This window comes from Amblyomma mixtum, chromosome 3 (genome assembly GCF_055824585.1).
Source record: "Amblyomma mixtum isolate Tamu chromosome 3, ASM5582458v1, whole genome shotgun sequence".
In the NCBI taxonomy this organism is placed as follows: domain Eukaryota; kingdom Metazoa; phylum Arthropoda; class Arachnida; order Ixodida; family Ixodidae; genus Amblyomma; species Amblyomma mixtum.
In genome coordinates, this window is record NC_143014.1 from 152,445,644 (window position 1) to 152,465,422 (window position 19,779).

Consider the following 19,779-nt stretch of genomic DNA (forward strand, 5'->3'; position numbering starts at 1 on the left):
CTTTTTCCTTTATTGCAGGGAAGTACAATAACAGTGACAGCCTTTTAGCCTTACTTAACACCAGCTCCCTGCTATCACTCTGCCCACACATCAAAATTCCTGGAGGCATACAAATGCACCAAGTAAATGCAGCTATACAAGGAGGTCGACCTTGCGCAGCATATGCCCCCCATACCAAAGCACACTGCTCTCTGAATGAAGACTTCAATGAACGTGGCGGCTATGCATGGAAATATATAATGCGGTTCTTACACAGGCTCATGAGCGCGAAAAGAACGCATGGAACCTTAGAACCTTCCTTTGTATGCAAAAAAGTTGCAGTGTAGGGCGTGATTTCAATGTCCTTGTTTAGAGTCCGTTGACAAAGGTCCCCCCCCCCCAAAAAAAAAAATACAAAAGAAACAAACACGGCATTACGATAAAACACAAAGCAATGACCAATAGTCTCTGGCTGCCGAAAAAGGCTTAGTTCACTGACCATGGCACAAACGCCCCTTATCACAGAAGCCGCGTTTTGACACGTAAGGTTGACGTGTGAAGTGCAAAAAATAAAGTCTTTGCGGCCGATTTAACGCACATTTGTTATACTCGCTTTAATATACACTGTTGTCTAGAAAGGCGAGGTACGGCCGCCGATACATCGGCACAGGAAATAACGTCTCAATAAGAACTTTTGTCATCTGTTTTCTGGAGAGGCTGTATAGGTACTCTAAGGAAAAACGTACAGTGGGAAAATGGAATGTCTGCAACTTCCTTAAGAAAACCTCACGTCTATCACCAGTGGGCGCAAACAGAATGGGCAAATGGGCACTCAGTTGTCTGCTAAGTTTAAAATATAAAAAACTTGAAACCTTGAAATTTAGCAGTTCTCCAAATATTCACTTGGAAAAATTGCAGTCTCTCTCGTCGTCGAGAGTAGGCGCAAATTGAAATACCTTGCAGGAAAAGCGTACAGGACATTCCCTCCCGAAACCTTTGGCTAAAGGGCGGTGCGCGTTCCTACGCTGGAAGAGGGGTCGACAAGCGGCGCTACGCAATTTTATTTTACAGACGCATATCGTCTGTTCGCTGTTTAGTACCAAGCCGGGGCGCACACAAACATAACGCTGACATCTGACTAGTAAGCGACTGCGTGAGGAAAGGAGAGGAAAACGCACGGGCTTATTGAATGGCACCAACTAGGCCACTACTACTGCCGTGTGCAGATAGAAAAGGGAGAGAAGACAGGTGCGAAAGGAAGAGGCTGAAACATTAAAGGCGCGTCGCAGCCATTGCGTGCGCCAACCGCTGCGTGAATGTCGCATATTCTAATTCAGTTTGAGTCATTTTCACGCCTGCCAGCACCACGGCTTTCGGCGCATTTGGAAAGGCAATCGGCGTAACACACGCAATACTACGCGTTGCCGCCGGTAGCCCGATCTTCGCCGTCGCTCGAGTTCCTGCGAAGGCCCGCACGGCGCGCTACTTCTCTGCGCGAGCCGGTACCTTTAGCGTGCGCCACTCTGCATACCATTCGGACGCAAAATTTCACAAAGTTCGCTTCAGGTTCGGCGTCATGTTCGACCTCTGGTTAAGTGTCATGTTCGTGGCGGTTCCCGCAAAAATGCTTCGCTGCGTCCTGGCAGCTACATATGAGGAAATTGCACTTATAGAAATGTGTTAACAACTGAAGTGACCTGCAGCCAGATGAAGCAGTGCTCTGCACAAACGTGCAAGTCACAGCCAACTGGACACTTTTACCGCATCTCAGATAAAGACGGGGATGCCTAAAGCAGCTCCTACAGCTTTGCCGATTGTCGCAACCCGTTTATGGGTCATGCGGTTAAAGGGATGCTGAAGTAAAATTCTGCAGCTGAATTTTTTTATTCGGACGGAAGTTGGACTGTCAGTACTGATAACCAAGACGGCATTTTTCAAAAAAAAAATGCACGAAATAGATTTCTTCTGCGATTTTGTATCGTATCGACGACCGCCTCTGGAAGTTGCATGTGCAGCGTAACAACACCCCCGCAGCTCCCGCGCGGTTAAAATTGCTGCACATGCGAGGTCAACGGGGTAGTTACATGTATAACTGAAGGCAGCGTTAAGTTCTGTGCGTTCGCGTTCACTTAGCCCGTGCAGAGCTTGTAGTTTTACCTCAGTACAGCGCAGTGAACGATTATTGGCGGGCTCGCGCTCTGGTTCGTGTCTGCTTCCGCGTGTGCATGCCTTCACGTCTGCGAAGTGGCATGAAGCTGCAGTTCTTCATGTTTCGAGCGAGGTGAGACTTTACTGTCTCACCACAGACAAACATGAATAAATTCGGTTTCGGTTTATTCGGGTTTAACGTCCCAAAGCGACTGAGGCTATGAGAGACGCCGTAGTGAAGGGCTCCGGAAATTTCGACCACCTGGGGTTCTTTAACGTGCACTGGCATCGCACAGCACACGGCCCTCTAGAATTTTGCCTCCATCGAAATTCAGCCGCCGCGGCTGAGCCAGCGCGGCGGGTCTGAATAAATTCTGTCTAGTGTAATCTTCGAATCGCGTCGGACAACATAATGTCACGCCAAGCGACGAATCATCTAATGACGTTTTGGTGGAGCCGTAATAGCTATGGCTTTCTGTCTCAACTAAGCATTTGAACCCATATGCATAATGCCCGACGCAGTGTTATTTTAACTTTTGCCGCTATTGTAGCTTCAACATGCGATAGAAAACCTCAAGATGTTGCTGTCCCCGAATGCCTGCCCTTGATGATTCGCTGTCGTTTAGCGCTAACGGCTTGTAGCAATAGCCTTATTTTTTTTTTCGTGCATGCAAAGCAGCTTCATTCATCCGAAAAAGATGGGTTCCCATGTAGTTACGCGCCAGGGGTTCTCTCATAAGCGGCGTCAAGTTGCGGCAGCCGCGGCAGTAGCCAAAAACTTCAGGGTGTGGTTTCCGTTAGGACAATTTTACCGTACTCGCTTTACGAGCACATTTATTCTGCATTTCTTTCAGATGCCTACCGAAGGGCTGGAAACGTTGTTGCACCCGCTATTTGGCTAATTCCTGGCCCATGGTAGTGGTTGTTCAGGTGAAGGGTGTTGTGCTGATGGAGTAAAGTCAGCACTCTTGCCCTATAGGTCTCCGGGTGGAAGGAGAACGGGTGAAGTCCAGCTGTATACGGGTTGCATGAGCTGTACTGGTGCCTATAGGTGTCCACAGCAGTCGGCCAGGAAGTACCAAGGTTCCCTACGTGGCTTTCGTTGCGGGTCGCCTTTCAAAAGTGGTCGAACATGCACGTGGTTCTTCTTTTGCATCCACCTTTTGTAGCGAAGTATTTGCATGGCCTGTAACTGGTGAGGTACAACAAAGGAGAAAGAAAAGCTTGTGTAATGGCTTCAACTCGACACACAAGGATATCTCACCATGGAAACTTATTTAATCTTTATTCCGCGCGCTGATTTCTTTTTATGCAAGGGTTGCATAAAATAAAGGTAAAACTACTGAACTGTTCGAAAAATGCATCTGTTGGATTATTTAAGCTACACTGGTGCTGATTCTAGCCCCATATACAGGGTGTTTCACTTAACTTGAACCAAGGATTAAAAAAAAAGTGGCCTGCAGGAGCGCGGTGAAACCAACGACATATTGTTTCCTGTCATGTGCTGGTCCTCACAACGTTCTTAAAATTCCGATTAATTAGTTGATAGTAAGAATAATTATGCAATATTTCAAATATTCATTCATAGAGGGGGGTTAAAAAGAACCGGTCTAGTTTTTTTGTAGCTATATACGTCCCTCCTACGTGACCCTTTTCTCCGGCATTTAAAGAAAAGTCGCGAAATGTGAAAAAAAAAAAAAAGCCACGTGACTGCGCTCATGCGCTACCATATTCCAGCGCTCCCAAACACGTTTTGAACGAACGAAACGGGCTCGCTGATAGTGCACAAGTGAGCGGCCGCCACTCAGTTCGACGGGCTATACGGAGAGTATACCTTGAATTAAGCGACTTGGCTGCTTTCCCTTCCTTTTTTGTTTTGCCTGAGTGATGTCTCAATAAAAGCCTCGTCTGAACTGGCTGTCGGTGGCATGCCTATCATTAATCACAGATCTCGCCGCACGGTTTACATGTTCAGGAAGAATGTGCTGACGCAGTGTCAGGACTGCTGACGGCGGCCTCGGCCGCTCACTTCGAGACGATGAGCGCGCAGGCTTCGATCATTCAGAACGCGCTTGGCAGAGCTACAATGCGATAGCGCAAGAGCGCAATCACGTGGTTTTTTTATAGTGAATAATAAAAATTTTGCATATTTAATTTTACCTAATGAACTGATTAATCGGAATTAAAAAAAATATTTTGAGAAGCGCCACACGGCGGGAACCAATATGTCGTTGGGTTCACCCAGCTACGGTGCGCTGCTTTCTTTTTTATCCTTGGTTCATGTTACTTGAAACACCATGTATATACACGCATTCCACACACACACATATACACACATTGTAATCTCTCAGACATCTGTCTGCCCAGTGTGCTCGATTTAGCATGAACGGGGAACCTCGTAGATCGAATATACCGTCCATCGCTCCGTTTCCTTGTCATTTAGGCGCTTTCGGATGCGATTAGCGCATATCAGTGTTATTTCGCACGTCTGTGTCCCGTCTGCTCTACAAAATATCTCCAAGAAATGTGCCAACCTTCCCTAGAAGCCGTATAATAATCACAGGTTATTAATGCGTTAGCATGAGAAGGGTTTGTGCAAGCGGAAATGGCGACCACCGTCTGTCAGTAGACAGTGGAAAGCAGGTTTCCCGCAACCCGGTGGGCAGCGCTTAGTTCCGTGCATTACTTACCTCGCAATGGTGCGGTGCAGTGAACGATATCTGGTGCACTCACGTTGGCGTTTGCGGGCGTTCGCGTTTGTGCCCATGACACGCTTCAACAACGGACTAGCATGAAGCGCTGCGCATCGTTTGTTACTTCTGGGATGAGACGGTAAACGCTAGGGTAATAACCTTCAGATTCTGTCGCACAACACGAAGCGAGGAATGATCTCATCACTCATGCCATTTCAATAAAGCCGCTAATAATTGCGTTTCACTCTCAATTCCAGTAGTGAAACCAGATCCTTAAACCCGACTTAACGTCCTTTTTACTGTTGCTGCCATTGTACATGGAGTAGGGGAGATAAAAGCTCTAGCAGTGGCGGAAGGCCTCGACGAGAAAGTCGCCCGCAAGGAAAGAGGCTTTTGGAAGAAATAAATCTTTGCTTTCGGCCTCCTTTTTTTGGCGCTGGTGCGGGCATTCCTTCCCCGCAGTTAACAGCCTGCGGTGTAATCGCATACTAAGCACGTTGCGTCGGTCACTAAGCCTGAGCTTCTAATCGTCACACTTTCTGTTACAGGAGTCTTACCTCGGAATGTATGGTTGGTAAAATCCCGCAAATAGTGTCTCGACGCACAGAGCATTGTCTAACAGTACGAGAAGGCCGCCATCGCCGACGCGCACTGCGGCGTCCCCGACCCTAGCTGCCGGAGTGTGTCGCGTCTCGCGTAGAACTTTTTGCCAGGTCTCGGCGATCTTGGGCTTCGGTGCGTTAGGAGTAGTGGTAGCGCCGTTCGTGTTTCCCAAAACGATGAAGCTCGTATGGTTAGAAACCGCTGACGTAGGCACGGACATGGCCAACGGGGGCGCGTCTTCTTCGTCAGGTTGCGGGAAAGGTGTGGCTGGAAGTGCGACGCAGCATGTCGCTTTCCACCTAGCAGTTTCCAGGGACTCGACAGCACGGCCACCAGCAAGCTCCTCTTTCAAAGTGTCTTCCAATTCCACTAGGCCATAGATGGTTTCGTTTTCAATCATGTAGCCGCATACTCGTAGTAGGTGCGTCGTACCAATAGCATTCTTTACCTGAGGCAAAGCAAATAGGGAGCGGGAGGACAGCGACAGATACAGAGAAAAAATGAACGGCACGTTGTCATGAAACATCGTTCCTTGATCTAATTAGGAACTGTTCATTATTCTGCGCCTGCTGACAGCATGATGATAAACGGGCATATATGGTAGTTTGCTAATCACCTAATCATAAACGCCATGGACCGCGGCGATCTTTGAAACGCTTCGTGCTGTTTTGGAAAACGGAACACCGAGAGGGGAAAAACAAGGCAGATATGCACGGATAACTGTTTATTCTTAAGAGCGTCCAGTGCTGGCGTTGTGCAATCTGTTAATACAATAGGTAGTATGAAAAGGCGTAACTCTGCTGCCTTTTCTGTGTATGTAGATGACCACCTGATATGCTCGCCCGAGTATGGTAGCAGTTTTCAGACTGATGACACCATGTATGAGTGGAAAAATACCTTTCTTGGAGTGGAGCTCATCCGTGAGACCCCGAAAATTGTCACTCATGGTTTTTAGAAAGTTTGTTGACCCCGTCGATATAATGTGCACACGTGTTGAATGTATTGCACTAGTGGAAAAAATAATGCTGTCGATGCGATAAGATTTCAAGAAAGGGAGACGTACCTAAGTCCTGTTTAACCCTTTAAGGCGCTTTGTACGCAATTGTGTACATTGCGAGCTTTTCTTCTCGGAGTGTGCAATAGCTACCACTAAGAGCCTTCGTTTCAGACGTATTTACCATCGCCTTGCAAATCGGGCACTGTTTTATGCCAACTACCAAACACGGGAAAAATATTTCACAAAGCACTTACGTTGGTAACACGCCCTCGGCTATTTTCTTCCCTATTCGCTATTTTGGTTTAGTGTCGTTTATGGTTTTCGTTTATGGGGAAACATAAAATGTATCTGAGTTTCGTTTACCTGGGATCTGCTGTATGTCAAGGCGCGTGCTTGTTGCAAGAGTATATATTCTTTTACTAAATTATATTAATGAATCACACCTCCTTGCGCAGTATAGCCATATGCTCAGATGCCAATCAAAGCTGCTAAGCTGCATAGTCCGAAATGTGTGTGGAAGCCATGAAAAAAATTAGTTTTTCAATAAAGAAAGACCATTGGCACACAGAAAAAAAATTCCGCTAAATGGAAAACGTTGACTTGCTCGCTATTATTACTGTGGAGTATGTAACAATAGCAGACTTGAGGCCCTTCAAACAGTCTGGAGAGGTTGGATGTTGCAATTCAACATGCCCAGTGCAGAAGTTTGCTATCTGACAGAACTGACATAAGGGCTACCTCGCTTGCAGGTTCGGACTTTACGCCTAGCAATACAGCCAGGGCTGCGCACGGCGGCAGCTGGTGCTCACCTTCTCAAAGTAATCCCTGTTAGATTGCTCCATTCCAAACCAACAAAACCTTGCAAGGCAGAAGGTTGGCCCAGGTATCGCGTAAACTTGGACGTTCGTAGGCAACCCTGAAATACACTGTTATTGCATGGCTTTTCACGCAAGAAACCAGCATGTACAAACAAGACAGTCATGCTTCTTGATATCTTCTGATTATACTTCAACAGCCGAATCTTTGTCGCACTGCTTGATGAACAAAGTATACGAGCCAAGGAAAACTTGTTTTTCGCATCTTTAACGCAATCGCACAAAGCAAATCCTCCGCGGATCACCACAGTCGGAACAGTCCCTCCTAATTTTAGCCCCTTACCCGTCTTTTTCCGCCTGAGCACGTATATGATTATTAGAATTGCTGCACCTTTCCTTCTTCCTTTTAAATTCAGCACTTGTGGCGAAACAACATGGGATCCTCACCTTTTGCCGCGCATTCCTTCAGCAGCAGGGCCAGACGGCACAATAGAGACGACTTGTCACTTGGCTTCAGAAACCAGCCTGTACACAATGGATGTACTTCCTCCCATTTTTCCAATGCGCGGTTGATGTACGTCCTGTCCAGCATCTTGGTGTTGCAAGCAACTAAGTACTGCAATAAAAAAAATCGCAGAGGCGCATAATTCCATGATGTGTTGGCAATGCAATAGCATTAGCAGCTGTTGATGTCTTCACCGGAAGTGACGCCACTTACCTCCAGGCGAATTTTAAGACCGACGATGTATTTTGGTCCCGTGGGGCTTCTAACGCTAACTCACTAAAACACCGCGAGCTTGCACCGATTATAACACTGCGACCGAACAAAAGTAAAGGACTTTCCACGGCCGGTGCTGATATGAAAATGCATGCATTCACGCACAGCCACGAGCGAAATAGCAGTAGCCTTGATATGTGAACTCCTCTACAGAAAAGAAGAGAGAGAGAGAGAAAAAAAGACAAGTCCGTGGTGACCAGGTCATCGTGACAGGGACAAAGATGCGTCAGTGTTGCTGTGAACAAACGTAGGAATTCCAAAGGAGGTTTCTTCTGCTTGCAAGCAATTTCGCTGCAGCAGCCGAGCGTGTCAACATTCCGTAACGCGCAACAACGTTGACCCATATCACTTGTATGCTGTGCCGTTCTCCGAGTAAAAAGATCTTTGGCGCATACGACGTGTTCTGTAAAAAGTTTACCCCAATAAAACGTCTGTTTCGGACGTCAGGAAAGCGCGCCGCGGCTAATTAACTGAGTTATCTGCAGTCGCTCGCGTTCGAGACGCCAAAATATCTCGCGCGCAGATTACGCTATAGTCTCGCAGTTGAAAGAGGTCCTTCTAATTTTCCGCGTTTCTACAAGAATATGTTCGACAAACTTCCTCTCGTGTTTCCGCGTGCAAACACTAACGTTAGGTGGCAAAACCTATGGTGCCACGCTCGTAGATCAGCACATGGTTACCCGTGCGACAGCAACTAATTTGGAGAAAGCCACAACCTGCTTCTGTCGCCTTCGTTCTACACTTTCGCAGAAACAAAATTAGAAGCCGGACAGGTTGTTTTTGAAGCTGCTTGAGTTCGTGCAACAGGGCTGCTTAATCGCCTCGGCCTTCTGCACAGTTTCTGTGCGGTCAACAATAACCGCGACGATAACTAACAGACATATTCAAAAGTTATACAACACACATGATACTTATTTGGGATCAGAGTCTGGCTGTCGGTATCGCAGAATCACCGGAGAGAACACGCTCAGCAAACAGCTAGCAAGCACATTTGCCGCCATGCATTTCATGAAGACTGAAGGCATACGCCACTGGGCATTAAGTCTCGGCAAACTGGCTTTTATCGTACCTATATCAGTTTTAACTGCTTCGATGGCTGCTAAATCTTTGTTCATTGCAAGTCGCATTTACGCCAGGGGTAAAAGGTGAGGCAAGGGGTTTGAATGCGTGTCCGGATTTTGGCTGTCCCATGTCGGCCTTGTCTTGCCAAAGATTCCGATCCCTCACCTTGCTAGATTAAGTTCCCCAGGCGCACACTATTTTTTGAGCAAGCTCAAATGTATTTACACGGTTTAATTCACCCGAACAAACCATTTGCTTGGTTCTGTAGTCATCAATGTCCACACGCAGAGGTTCAGGCGCCCACGCAGGGCCACATGCAAACTATTAGGGTAAATATTACGCGGCCACAAACGCCGATAGAACCCGCAAGTAATTAGGTTCACAGAACCAAGCACTACGCTATCGTCATGCCCGCACTGTCTAACCCCAACCCATTCACCGAATCATTAGAAATCAATGCGACACGCTACGTTCCCACTCAAAAATAAGTGGGAGAGCCTTGCAGTTTAAGGGGCACTGAGGACAATAGTCAGTTGGCCTGTTATCAATAGGGCACCGCGTTCTAACCAGAGTCCACTCTCACCGAAAATCGACTACTCTCATTCTCTCAGCCTAGAAAAGGCCGAAAAAAAAAAACAGCCACCAGCAGCCTATTTTAGCAAGTAAAACGCGTACGTCGGCACTGAGTTTCGAACGTAGATCCCAGATGCTATATTAGACCGTCATAAACTTCAAAACAGTGGCCACCCGTGCTTTTCGGTAAGGACACCGCTAGTTTGAATCGACTGGCGGGAAAATTTGCTGTCCAATTGTTTCGGCGATAAATGCGTCTTTTGCTGCCGAACAACCGTCAGTACACCCGGAAACATCGAGAGATTATTATTATTATTTTTTTTTTTACTGAGAACAACAATTGGGTGGAGGGCTACGGTGCTGTTTTCAACTACTGGGCCATAGTTATTTTCTTGGCGTAGAGTTAAGTGGAGAGTACCTGCCAAGGGTTTTTATTTCATTATCGGCCTGGCTACGTCCACTGCAGAACAGGGACCGCTCCGATTATCTCCGATTAGCCTTTAAAAGGGCACGAAATTATGCAAGTTGGTTTTTATGCATGGTTGAGAAAGCGTGTAAAAATCTAAACTGACCAAGAAAGAACACGGGGAGAAGGCGCTAACTAGCAACTAAACTTTATGCGAGGCAAGAGCACGTATAAATAGGAAACAAGGCCCGAGAAAACCCAAAAGCAGCAATTGTCGCAAGAATGTGCCTCAGGTTGAGTGCTTCAGGTCTTTTCTAACCCCTGGTGGATGTCGATTCATTCGCGCGACGATTGCTGCTTTTGGGTTTTGTTAGGTCTTGTTTCCTATTTATACGTGCTCCTGTCTTGAATGAAGTTTTAATTGTGAGTTAGTGCTTGTATTTGTGTTCTTTCTTGATCACTTTGGCATTTTACACGCCTTTTCAACCATTCAATTAGCCCTGTCGCGTGCAAGCTGTGGCCACCCTATTCCCGCAAATTTCCCAGTCTCATTCGCTCACACTATACTACATTTTAATCCGCTTGGAAATCGCCTGTACCTTTGCGTAACCATCATCATTTTGCTTTCTTCCTTTTATTCATACTATTAATTTATACTTTTGTCGTTCCTTTAGTGAAAGTACTCGCAGTGCCAATGAGGCGTTATTGTTAAAGGGTTTACAAAAAATATATGCGCACAATTAGCAGCTGAAAAGAAAACAAAGCAACAGCAGCAGCGTTGAACACAATTTTCAAGAGGAGAATATGGATCAAAGCAGTACATCTGAATAAATCGGTAGAGTCTTGAAAGCTAGGTGCAGTGACAATTGCGTTGGGTAGCTAGTATATTCCCGTCAGAAACTTTTTTACGGGTAAATGAATATTTAAAGGAAGTAATGCGACACTGATAGCTTCAAATGTTTCAGCATATTCTCTATTCTATCGAATACGCGATGAGATTATTAGAGGCATTTGTTAATTGCGATATTACCGTTGTACATATCATGTCACCTTCAGCCTCAGGCTTTTCTCCGCCTAGCTAACATATTTCATCCCAGGCCAACTCGTATTTCGCAGCTACTAATAGGGAAGACGTAGTTCCCAGTTACAAACCTTGCAGCACATTTTTGCATCGGTTCAGTTCTATTTTGGGGGGGTATTTGCAAACGGGTCCCAGTTCACCCATGCATATTCTAAGAACGGGGTAATATTTGTCTTACATAACGTTCTTATTTAGTTTTTTTAGCGCTGAAGGGTGTTCTTGAAGATTCTTTTTAATGAACTTGGGATTCTGGTAACTGACTTTTTCACGCTGTCACAATACCAGCACTGGCGGAAGCCTTAGAGCCATGCGAAAACCACGTATAAGCGCTTGCTAGACAGGAAGCGGGAAGCAGGGGGCTGCAAGGAAGTTAGGTGGGCGGATGAGACTGGGATAGGGTTGCCGCAGCTGGCACGGGACAGGGTTGATTGGAGCGATATGGGAGAGCTCGCCTTTGTCCTGCAGTGGGCGTATAGTGAGGCTGATGGTGATATGATGAGAGAGGAAGTATGTCGAATCAGGCCATTCGGCAAAATTAGGATGTGAGAAGTTACGCAAACGCGCAGTGACTGCGAATTACCAAAGTGTAAGAGTGCATGGTACAAAATACAAGCGGCACATACCTCCACGGTCATCAGCTCCTTTTGAAAAGTGTCGATGATGATCACCAAGTAACCATAACTGGCAGCCAGTTCGATGTACTTTGACGTCTCCCGAATAGTGGCGTTGTTGTTGCAGTTCAGAACAAAGGACGTATTTCTTTGTAAGGCTTCTACCGTTCTGTCAAAAGTAACGCGCGCATACACGTACATCTGTTGTGCTCTGACAACAGCTGTCACTATTGGCACTTACACCTACATTCTAAACAGAAATACGCTTATATGATAGTAAAAATGGAGTAAGCTCTAGCTTATTCCCTTTTTTCTCCTCTGTGTTTAGACTGTAGACTTCTCACGCCGCTTTTCAGCCCCTGTACACGCCGCTTTGTGCACTGATGTCAGCTTTACATGGCACACACGTAGTCAGCCGAACTTGCACAGATGTCTGAAGCAAACAGAATGCAGGAATAAGCGCAAATATTTTTTATTTTTTTTTGCTTTGGGTGGCGTGGCATCTGCTGTGCAAAGGACACACAAGCATGCAGACAAGAGCGTAGAAAAAGAACAGGACACAGACCTAATAATACTATTCCTTTATTGCGGGATATTTTCCTGAATAAATACGAGGAACGGCCAAAATCGCGTGTCATATGTTGGGCGAAAAAGGCACAGCGCTCATTAAGTCGTTGCCTTCATGGGATGAATACTGAGGCTATTTAGCCGGCTGTCCAATGGAAGTAATGCTAACGCCGTTTCCACCGAGTCTATGGATTTCTTCTGTTGGATTTCCTCTGTTCCTCGCGACACAGTCAGCTGGTGACTGTGTCGCGCTATTACATTGGTTGTGTCAAGCTCCAGAGTGCATCCGCAATCTACGAGATTAAATCATAATAAGCCGTAAGCTGCAGAGGCTCTGGATGCGTTCCAGAGCTTGCAGAAATCATAGTAACAGTGCGACACAGTCACCAGCTGACAAGGGAGACAACAGAGGCCTACGCAATTCACAGTCCTGGTGGCGACTGCGTCATCAGCCTTTCAGCCTCCAGGTGCATACATAGCTTCAGTATTTATCCCAGGGAAGCGACAACTTACTCAGCGTTGTGCCTTCTTCGCCCAACGTATATGACACACGTTTCGCAATCATTATTACTTGCTCTATTTTTTATCTTTACTTTGGTCACTCTCCGAATTCATCCAGAAACGCGCCAGAATAAACAACCAGTTATTAGCGCCGTGCCTCGTAAATTTTCTGCACTCTTGCCTAGGTCTGTACGCATGTTGAACATGCAAGAAATCAGACCAAGGTAGCTCTGCTGACGCTGTTTCTTTTTTCACTAAAGTACAGAGAAGCGCAGAAACAAACCAGCGACTATGAACGACTGGTTTAACTAGAAATAAAGAATTGATACTCTAATGTCCAAGCGGTAAAAAAAAAAAGGCTCGGAATGAAAGTTATGGATTTTAATAGGAATAATCATCATTTCTGCTCAGAGAGCTAGAATAATTGATGGCATACTTGCAGAAACCGTTATTTCTAGTCGTATTTATCAAAGTGAAGACCAAGTGTCAACTGTCATAGATGCAGGAGGTCTGCTAAAAGATAAATTCATGCAAAAGATAATGGTAGAGACAAAGCAGCCTAAATTTTCCGTGCTTTTAATGCTGCATTTGGCAGGCGATGACATAATTTAGAATTTCACTCTTGATTTTCTGTGCCCGCCTGCGTATTTATGCGCAGTTTCATCGTCCTTGAGCAGCCAGAAATTATCAAAATTAGCTCAGATAATTATGCTGTAATACTCATTTTCTTCATAAAATTCCGTATTTTTTACATTTTTTGCAATGAACGGATTATTAGTGTTTAAATCCTGGAAGTTAGTAACTTTTTGCGAAGAGTTTCCAGTGCTGATAAGAAAAATGTGAGCACTGTATATTTAAAAGTTAAGGAAGTTATGATAATTTCCGAACGACTTTTATGCCAGAAGCATAAAATAAATCAATAGCATAATTGAAAACCGATTTACCGACTTCTTCGGCAGCAGTAAGGCCGTTGAAACTTTGCCTGCTAGTTTAGGAGATTTGCAATAAGTGATCGTTCACCAGGCCACCTGCGTCTCTGACGGCTGACACTTAGATCATGCTTCTATGATTATGCACGAAAATATTGTTTGTACAGTACTGCGGGGAAGCGCTGTACACTTGAGAGCATAAAAAAATATTCCCATCGTTGTGATCTGTATAAGTGGGCATGGCGAAGTTAAACGAGCGCTAACTGAAGCAAGAAAACAAAACTCCAGAGAACTCATAAAGTTAAGATGAAACATTATCATTATTTCCATTTTTTTCATTATTTCTCTCGTGATTCGCTGCCAGTACGGGGTGGTTCTAGCGAGCACGAGTCAGTCGGTCAGTCCCGGCAGCACTGTGTTAGGTGAAAAAAAAGAATGAAAAATTGTTATATCATCCGACCCTAGGCCTGCATGGTTAGGGTGAAACAACTAAATTAATGAAGAAACGGACAACTGATAAGGCCCGACGCGCAGACACGAAGCATCGCCACCCACCCATGACAACAAGGGAAATGAACTTCTCAGGGCGGTAAAATTCGAAAGCAAAAAAAAAAATGCCTAGTTTTTTACGTCGCTTACAGAACGGAAGCGCTACAGAAAACACTCCCGAGAAGTTATTTGCAGATGTGCTACATGTTCTTCACGCGAAGCTCGGTTCGGCAAACATTCGCAAGGACCTAAATGTATACGTCGGGACTGAGTGCGTCATGTGTCGATCGAGTCTTTCACAGGTAAATACCATTTCCAGAGCAGAAATCTTTCTATACTCACTTCTGCTGACATCGAAGGTGGGACTCGATCGTTGTTTCTGGAGTCTTCTCTACGGCTCCGAAGCCCACAAACATTTGGTCAGCGCGTATAATTTTGCAACTCTGGTAAGTCTCTTTCACAGCCTCTGCGATACCAGATTTTCCTGATCCCGGCAATCCGCGGGTGATGAACATCACGCGGCCATATGAGCGCAGGAACTCTATGCTTTCATCGTTGTTCAAAAAGGGCCAGTCGCAACATTCACTCATGGCGACAGCAGCTCTTGTTTCGTTGGCTCTAGGATGATGATGCCCACGGCATTTGCAAGCCTGTAAGACAATTCGAGTGAGGCAGTAACGACGAATACACTCGCAGGCGTCAATAACTTGTGCGCGCAAACTGCATCTACAAGGCAGCGTCGCTGGAACTTAAGTCGCTCGAAGAGGAATGTCAGTGACTATACTACCGCGATCAGCCCGAAACGCGCCCCTCCACCAAGCTTTAATATCTTGTGCAAAGCTTGAAAGCCACTAACGACGGCAAAATTTCAGCAAAAAATCAAGAACGCCAAGCACACGACCCTTTATTCTTGTTCAAATTTAAATATTATAACTTTAAAAGGGAGAACTGTATGAAGTAAAAAAAAAAGGTTTTCGAAAATTGTTGAAACGAAGCCATGCTGAGTTTCTCATTAACGATATGCTTATGTAGTCGGATCTCAATAATGCGAAGGCGAATGGGATTGAAAATTCGTTCTAATTACGCGCAGTTCAAATGTAGGATGTTCACTGCGAATTAGGCGCAGTTATTATGCGGGGTGTCGACGGGACCAAAGCTAGTATTCGAATAAACTGTATCCTCTAATTAAGCGATTCTACTGCAACTAAATTTTTCACCGTAGTTACACTTGTTGACACTAATTCATCTGTAGTACTAATAATTAGCACTCATACATCGAAATGCATATGGTTGCATCACAAATCTGCGAATATCCTTGCTCTATCGCTATGATCCTGAATATTTTAAAAAATTTTCTGCGATCAAATGGTAGCGGTTTCCTGGAGACCCTACCGACTGCAGTCACGAATAATAATCCAGGAGGAGGAAGTTCTGCAAGTTTTCACATTTTAAGAAGGGGCATGCCTAGAAAAGATTTAACGGAAAAGATCCCACTCTACGAGGGGTCCTCATGTCTATACATCTTGTCTCGACCACTGTTTACATGCTCTCATTACTCATTTTCTGGCTCATTTCTGGCCTGAAAAGTCGTCACGGGAAAAAATAAGCAGAAGGCCTTTTAAAGCGCCCATGCTTGCAAAGTAAGCACAGGGAAACACGCACTTACCGGTGCTCCCGTAAAACACGCAGAACAATTTTTATTTTATTTATTTATTTATTTATTTCAAATAGTGCAGCCCATGTATTGTCCTAGCAGGAGGGGCATATTAAATCATTTAACAAGAAATGACAGGCATATACAGATATAATAGCAGAGAAAAACAAATAAAAACAAACCAAAGAAACAAAGACAGGAATCTTCATACAAGCTTCATTTCGCGTGCCTACGTTCAGATATCACCACGCGCCTTGTCGCAGAAGGATCTACATATAAGTTGGAGCCATTGGCGGCACAGTACCTCCCAACAGTTACCAAAGCCGCGAAAAATGTGTTGTTGCGCATGTGGAGGCGCTGTGACCGAAGCGGTCATCAGGCTGCTGATCGATACACGACAGATACAAGGTGATGGTACCGACTACACTATTTCGACTACACTATTTCTTCACACGAGAGTGCACGCTTCTCCTCATTTAGCCAGCCAATTGCTAGGTCCGCGGGCAGAAGAGCTGGTACTGTCATTAATGCGATCAATCATTTCATACCTGTTTTCGCGCCAGTTTGTCTAAATTGTAATGGATTCCAAATACGGGAAACAGAGAACAGCGACAAAGAAGGCAAAGGAGACATCGGTCCCGTTGTTTTTATGCGCCTTCTTTGCCCCGGTTCTCTTGTGCGTCGTCTTCAGAATCCTTTACGTTTAATCATTTCTTTTCAGCCCTTTCAGCGTAACACAAATGAAACCCCACCGTTTCTGGAAACCAATGCTACGAATATTTTCCAAGTAAATAGACGCAGAGCAGTTACTGCTTCCATGGGCGTCCGGAGGGGGGGGCAAGGGGGGGCGGCTGCACCCCCCTGGAAAATCACTCACTCGAACCGTGAGTGATGGCCGCACGCCAGGGGCGGTGGTGCGCTCCGCCAAAAGGGTAAAAGCAGCCCCGCTTCGACGCTTGGTCACATCTGCGAAATGCCGCGTCCGGGCGCGCGTCGTTCCGCCGTTTTCAAACCACGCCACCGCCAGCTCTGCTGAAGGACGACCTGTTGCAGACATGCAGCGGCACCGGCGAGCATGTGTTTCGAGATGGGTGTCTGTTTCTTTGATCTCTAGAGAGATAGCGACACGGAGGCAGACAGTGCACAGGGCACAGGTCGCTCGCTATAATCATGATACGTTCGTACGCCGGCCACCGATGAATTCTTGAGGGGGGAAGGACAAATCAGCCGTGTCCACCCCCGCTTTGTCGGGCTGCTCAGGGGCAAGCGGGCGACGAGTTGGCGCCGCCGCCGCGCGCTGTCTCCTCCGATCCACGGGAGAGCTCGGTGCGGTAGAAGCGCCGCTTTCAGAACCTTCGGCAAAGGGGATTAGCTGCTTTTGTTCACGGCGACGCAGTCTCCAGAGGCGCCCCCACACCAGCGTTCCTTGCGTCTTCTCCGAAAACCAGCGCCTTTGGTCAACGCAGCCCGATGGCGCCTGCCTGGCTCGCCTGTCACCTCTGGCTGGGCCTCAAATCACAACAGCGCCCATGTACTGTGCGTGTCAGTGCATGGTAAAGAGACCCAGGTGGTCGACATTATCCGAAACTCTGTACTACTCCGTCCCTCATAGCCTGAGTCGTTTTGGGGCTCTGAACCCCATAAAAGCACAAAAACAAATTTTCCGGCCGAATTAGTTGCGGGTGACCCTTCCCCTCGGAAGTCGCGCGGCGTTCCTTACACCCCAAAAGTGCGCATTCGTGGATATTGTGGCAAGTAAGCCCTTGCACGTGTGCGCGCCTCTGTGTTTGTGCTTCGGTGTTTTTAGTGGCGGGTTGTCAACGAAGGTGAGAACAACCAAGACAGCGGACGAGAAAACGACGAGCGGCGAGCAGTGTGTGTGCGGTTGCTCGACTGTGCGGATGCGCGAGCAAGATGGAGCGAGGTGTATGAAGCTGCGAGCGTGCATTTATCTTGTAAATAAGTTTTCGTTGTATATATAGTCATCTTTTGTTTTCAACGTACTCGTAAAACCATTTTTCCAATCAATATATATGATGACTGTGCACTGAGAGCGTGTAATGAAGCACAGAAATGAATTTATCACCCGTGTAACTACGCAATTCGCCCAGAAAAATCCGAGGCGCCTACAGTTGCTGTTCAAGGAAGACTGACTGAGTGACTGTAGTTGCGTGTTTGTGAACATATTGCGCTGTGTGCTGGTCATCAATTCGGGTGAGTCGAGAACCCGTATGCAGTAAGACTGAGCACTTCGAGTATTGATAGTATCTTTTTGCATTTTTATTAATTTTAATTGTTTCTTTGTTGATAAACTCCAATGTATCTCTACAATCCGCGCTTTAATTTGCTGCTTGTAATTTTCTTTCATGTGTGTATTTTACTTATTTTTTATTTATATATAAATAAATAAATTTACTCCGCAAATAGTGCCTTTTCGCTACGAATATACCCCCCCCCCCCCCCCCTCCGGCGCCAACAACCAATGGGCCCCCCCCTGCAAAAAATTCTGCGGACGCCCTTGACTGCTTCTCAGATTTTCTGTCCACATGTCCTGTACGCAGCACAACAGCGCTCATAACGCTCATGGCTCAGCTCCTCAACGGAAAACTTACGAACTGGGATATGCCTAAATGTTCTCAAGGTATGGTTGCAGTTCATTCTTGGGGTGAGTGTGAAGAATTTACGAATCTCAGCTTTCTTAAAAGTTTAGTTGCTAGCATGCAGCGATGCGGAGAGTTTCCGCAATGCCAGAGAAGCTTCTAATACACCATGTTCATTTCACAGACTGAAAAACTCCGCAGAAAAAAAGACATCATGCATGCACAAATCACAGGTGGGTGCACGTACACAGACGGCTCTGAAACTGCACATGCGACCTAGCGCTTAGTAGCACAACCCCTTAGCCGTTGTCGGGTGCACGTGCACTACAGCCCAAAAATTAACGCACAAGCGTTATTAAAATACCACTCTCTTAAGTATGGCGGAATGAAGCAGCGTGTTGTTCCTTCATCCGGAACATCTAAGCAAAACCAAGCTCGCTTACCGTGGAGAGCTAAGCCCTTCGACGTCCGTCAAGCATCTCATGCGGCCATTGAACGAGGTCCGTCGATGAGCATTCTGCACAACCGGGCGTTTCGATTGTTCTCGTGTGGTTGCTATGCGTGTCTCTTAATCTATAGCTTGCTATCGTTCTGATACCTCGGATACAGGAAAAGCGGCACGAACAGCAAACGTAACGTGGTACTATCGTGCAACTGCAATGGCATGCAACCGTGGAGAAAGAAAACAAGATTGCGGGTGCTCTTATATCATCATATTCATGAAGCCACAAGCACATGACCCCTCTAATACCCCCTTTTCATGTGCCACCGCAATTAGGCTGCGGAATCGTGCCTTATCTGCTGTTTTGATTCAAGTGATGATGCGTGAAAGCTGCTTTCGCGATACTGCGATTCCTTATATGTAATCAGCCCTATACCCCTCTCCACGTACACAGCTCTAAAATGAGTTTCGTAAGTGGTCTGAGGCTGCCGCTGTGGCGCCCTAAAAAGCGCTCAGGCGAGGCTGCAGTCACTCGACTTGGACTACGTACAGGCTTTGTCAAAAGTTTGGAGGCCAAGGGGTTTGCTTCTGAAGCACACTGTCTGGTTCGTAATGCATCTCCAGCGCTCCAAATTTGCTGAAGGTAAGAAGATTTCTGGTCCTGCCTCCTCCAATGGGTAGGACTACAACGAATGTTACAGGAGTCCCACTGCGAGGCTTAGAAGCAAACTCCCTGGGCTCTAAACTTTTGACAAAGACTGTACGCCCCACCAATTCTGTAACAGCATCAAGCGGGTGTCGGATGAACGGTCCTAAAGCGCCCCATGACAAAGCGAAATAGAAAAAAAAAA

General features: G+C 46.2%; 1 protein-coding gene across 1 annotated transcript; it reads right to left on the bottom strand.

Moving 5' to 3' along the window:
• Nucleotides 1–509: 509 nt before the first annotated feature.
• Nucleotides 510–19,071, bottom strand: LOC149352394 (2',3'-cyclic-nucleotide 3'-phosphodiesterase-like). Its single transcript, XM_089581556.1, has 7 exons — nt 18,930–19,071; nt 14,575–14,882; nt 11,759–11,915; nt 7,683–7,851; nt 7,230–7,336; nt 5,378–5,871; nt 510–3,319 (listed from the first exon to the last, which is right to left on the bottom strand). The coding sequence occupies exons 2-7, from the start codon at nt 14,820–14,822 to the stop codon at nt 3,244–3,246; spliced, it is 1,251 nt and encodes a 416-aa protein (XP_089437682.1). The 5' UTR covers nt 14,823–14,882; nt 18,930–19,071; the 3' UTR covers nt 510–3,243.
• Nucleotides 19,072–19,779: the final 708 nt, after the last annotated feature.

Excerpts from the sequence above, each read along its gene's own strand:
- LOC149352394 (XM_089581556.1), bottom strand. The coding sequence starts at position 14,822 with ATGAGTGAATGTTGCGACTGGCCCTTTTTGAACAACGATGAAAGCATA. Across the intron at positions 7,852-11,758 it reads AGGAGCTGATGACCGTGGAG|TACTTAGTTGCTTGCAACAC; the intron begins GTATGTGCCGCT and ends TTTTTATTGCAG. Across the intron at positions 5,872-7,229 it reads ACAGGGATTACTTTGAGAAG|GTAAAGAATGCTATTGGTAC; the intron begins GTGAGCACCAGC and ends GCTTTGCCTCAG.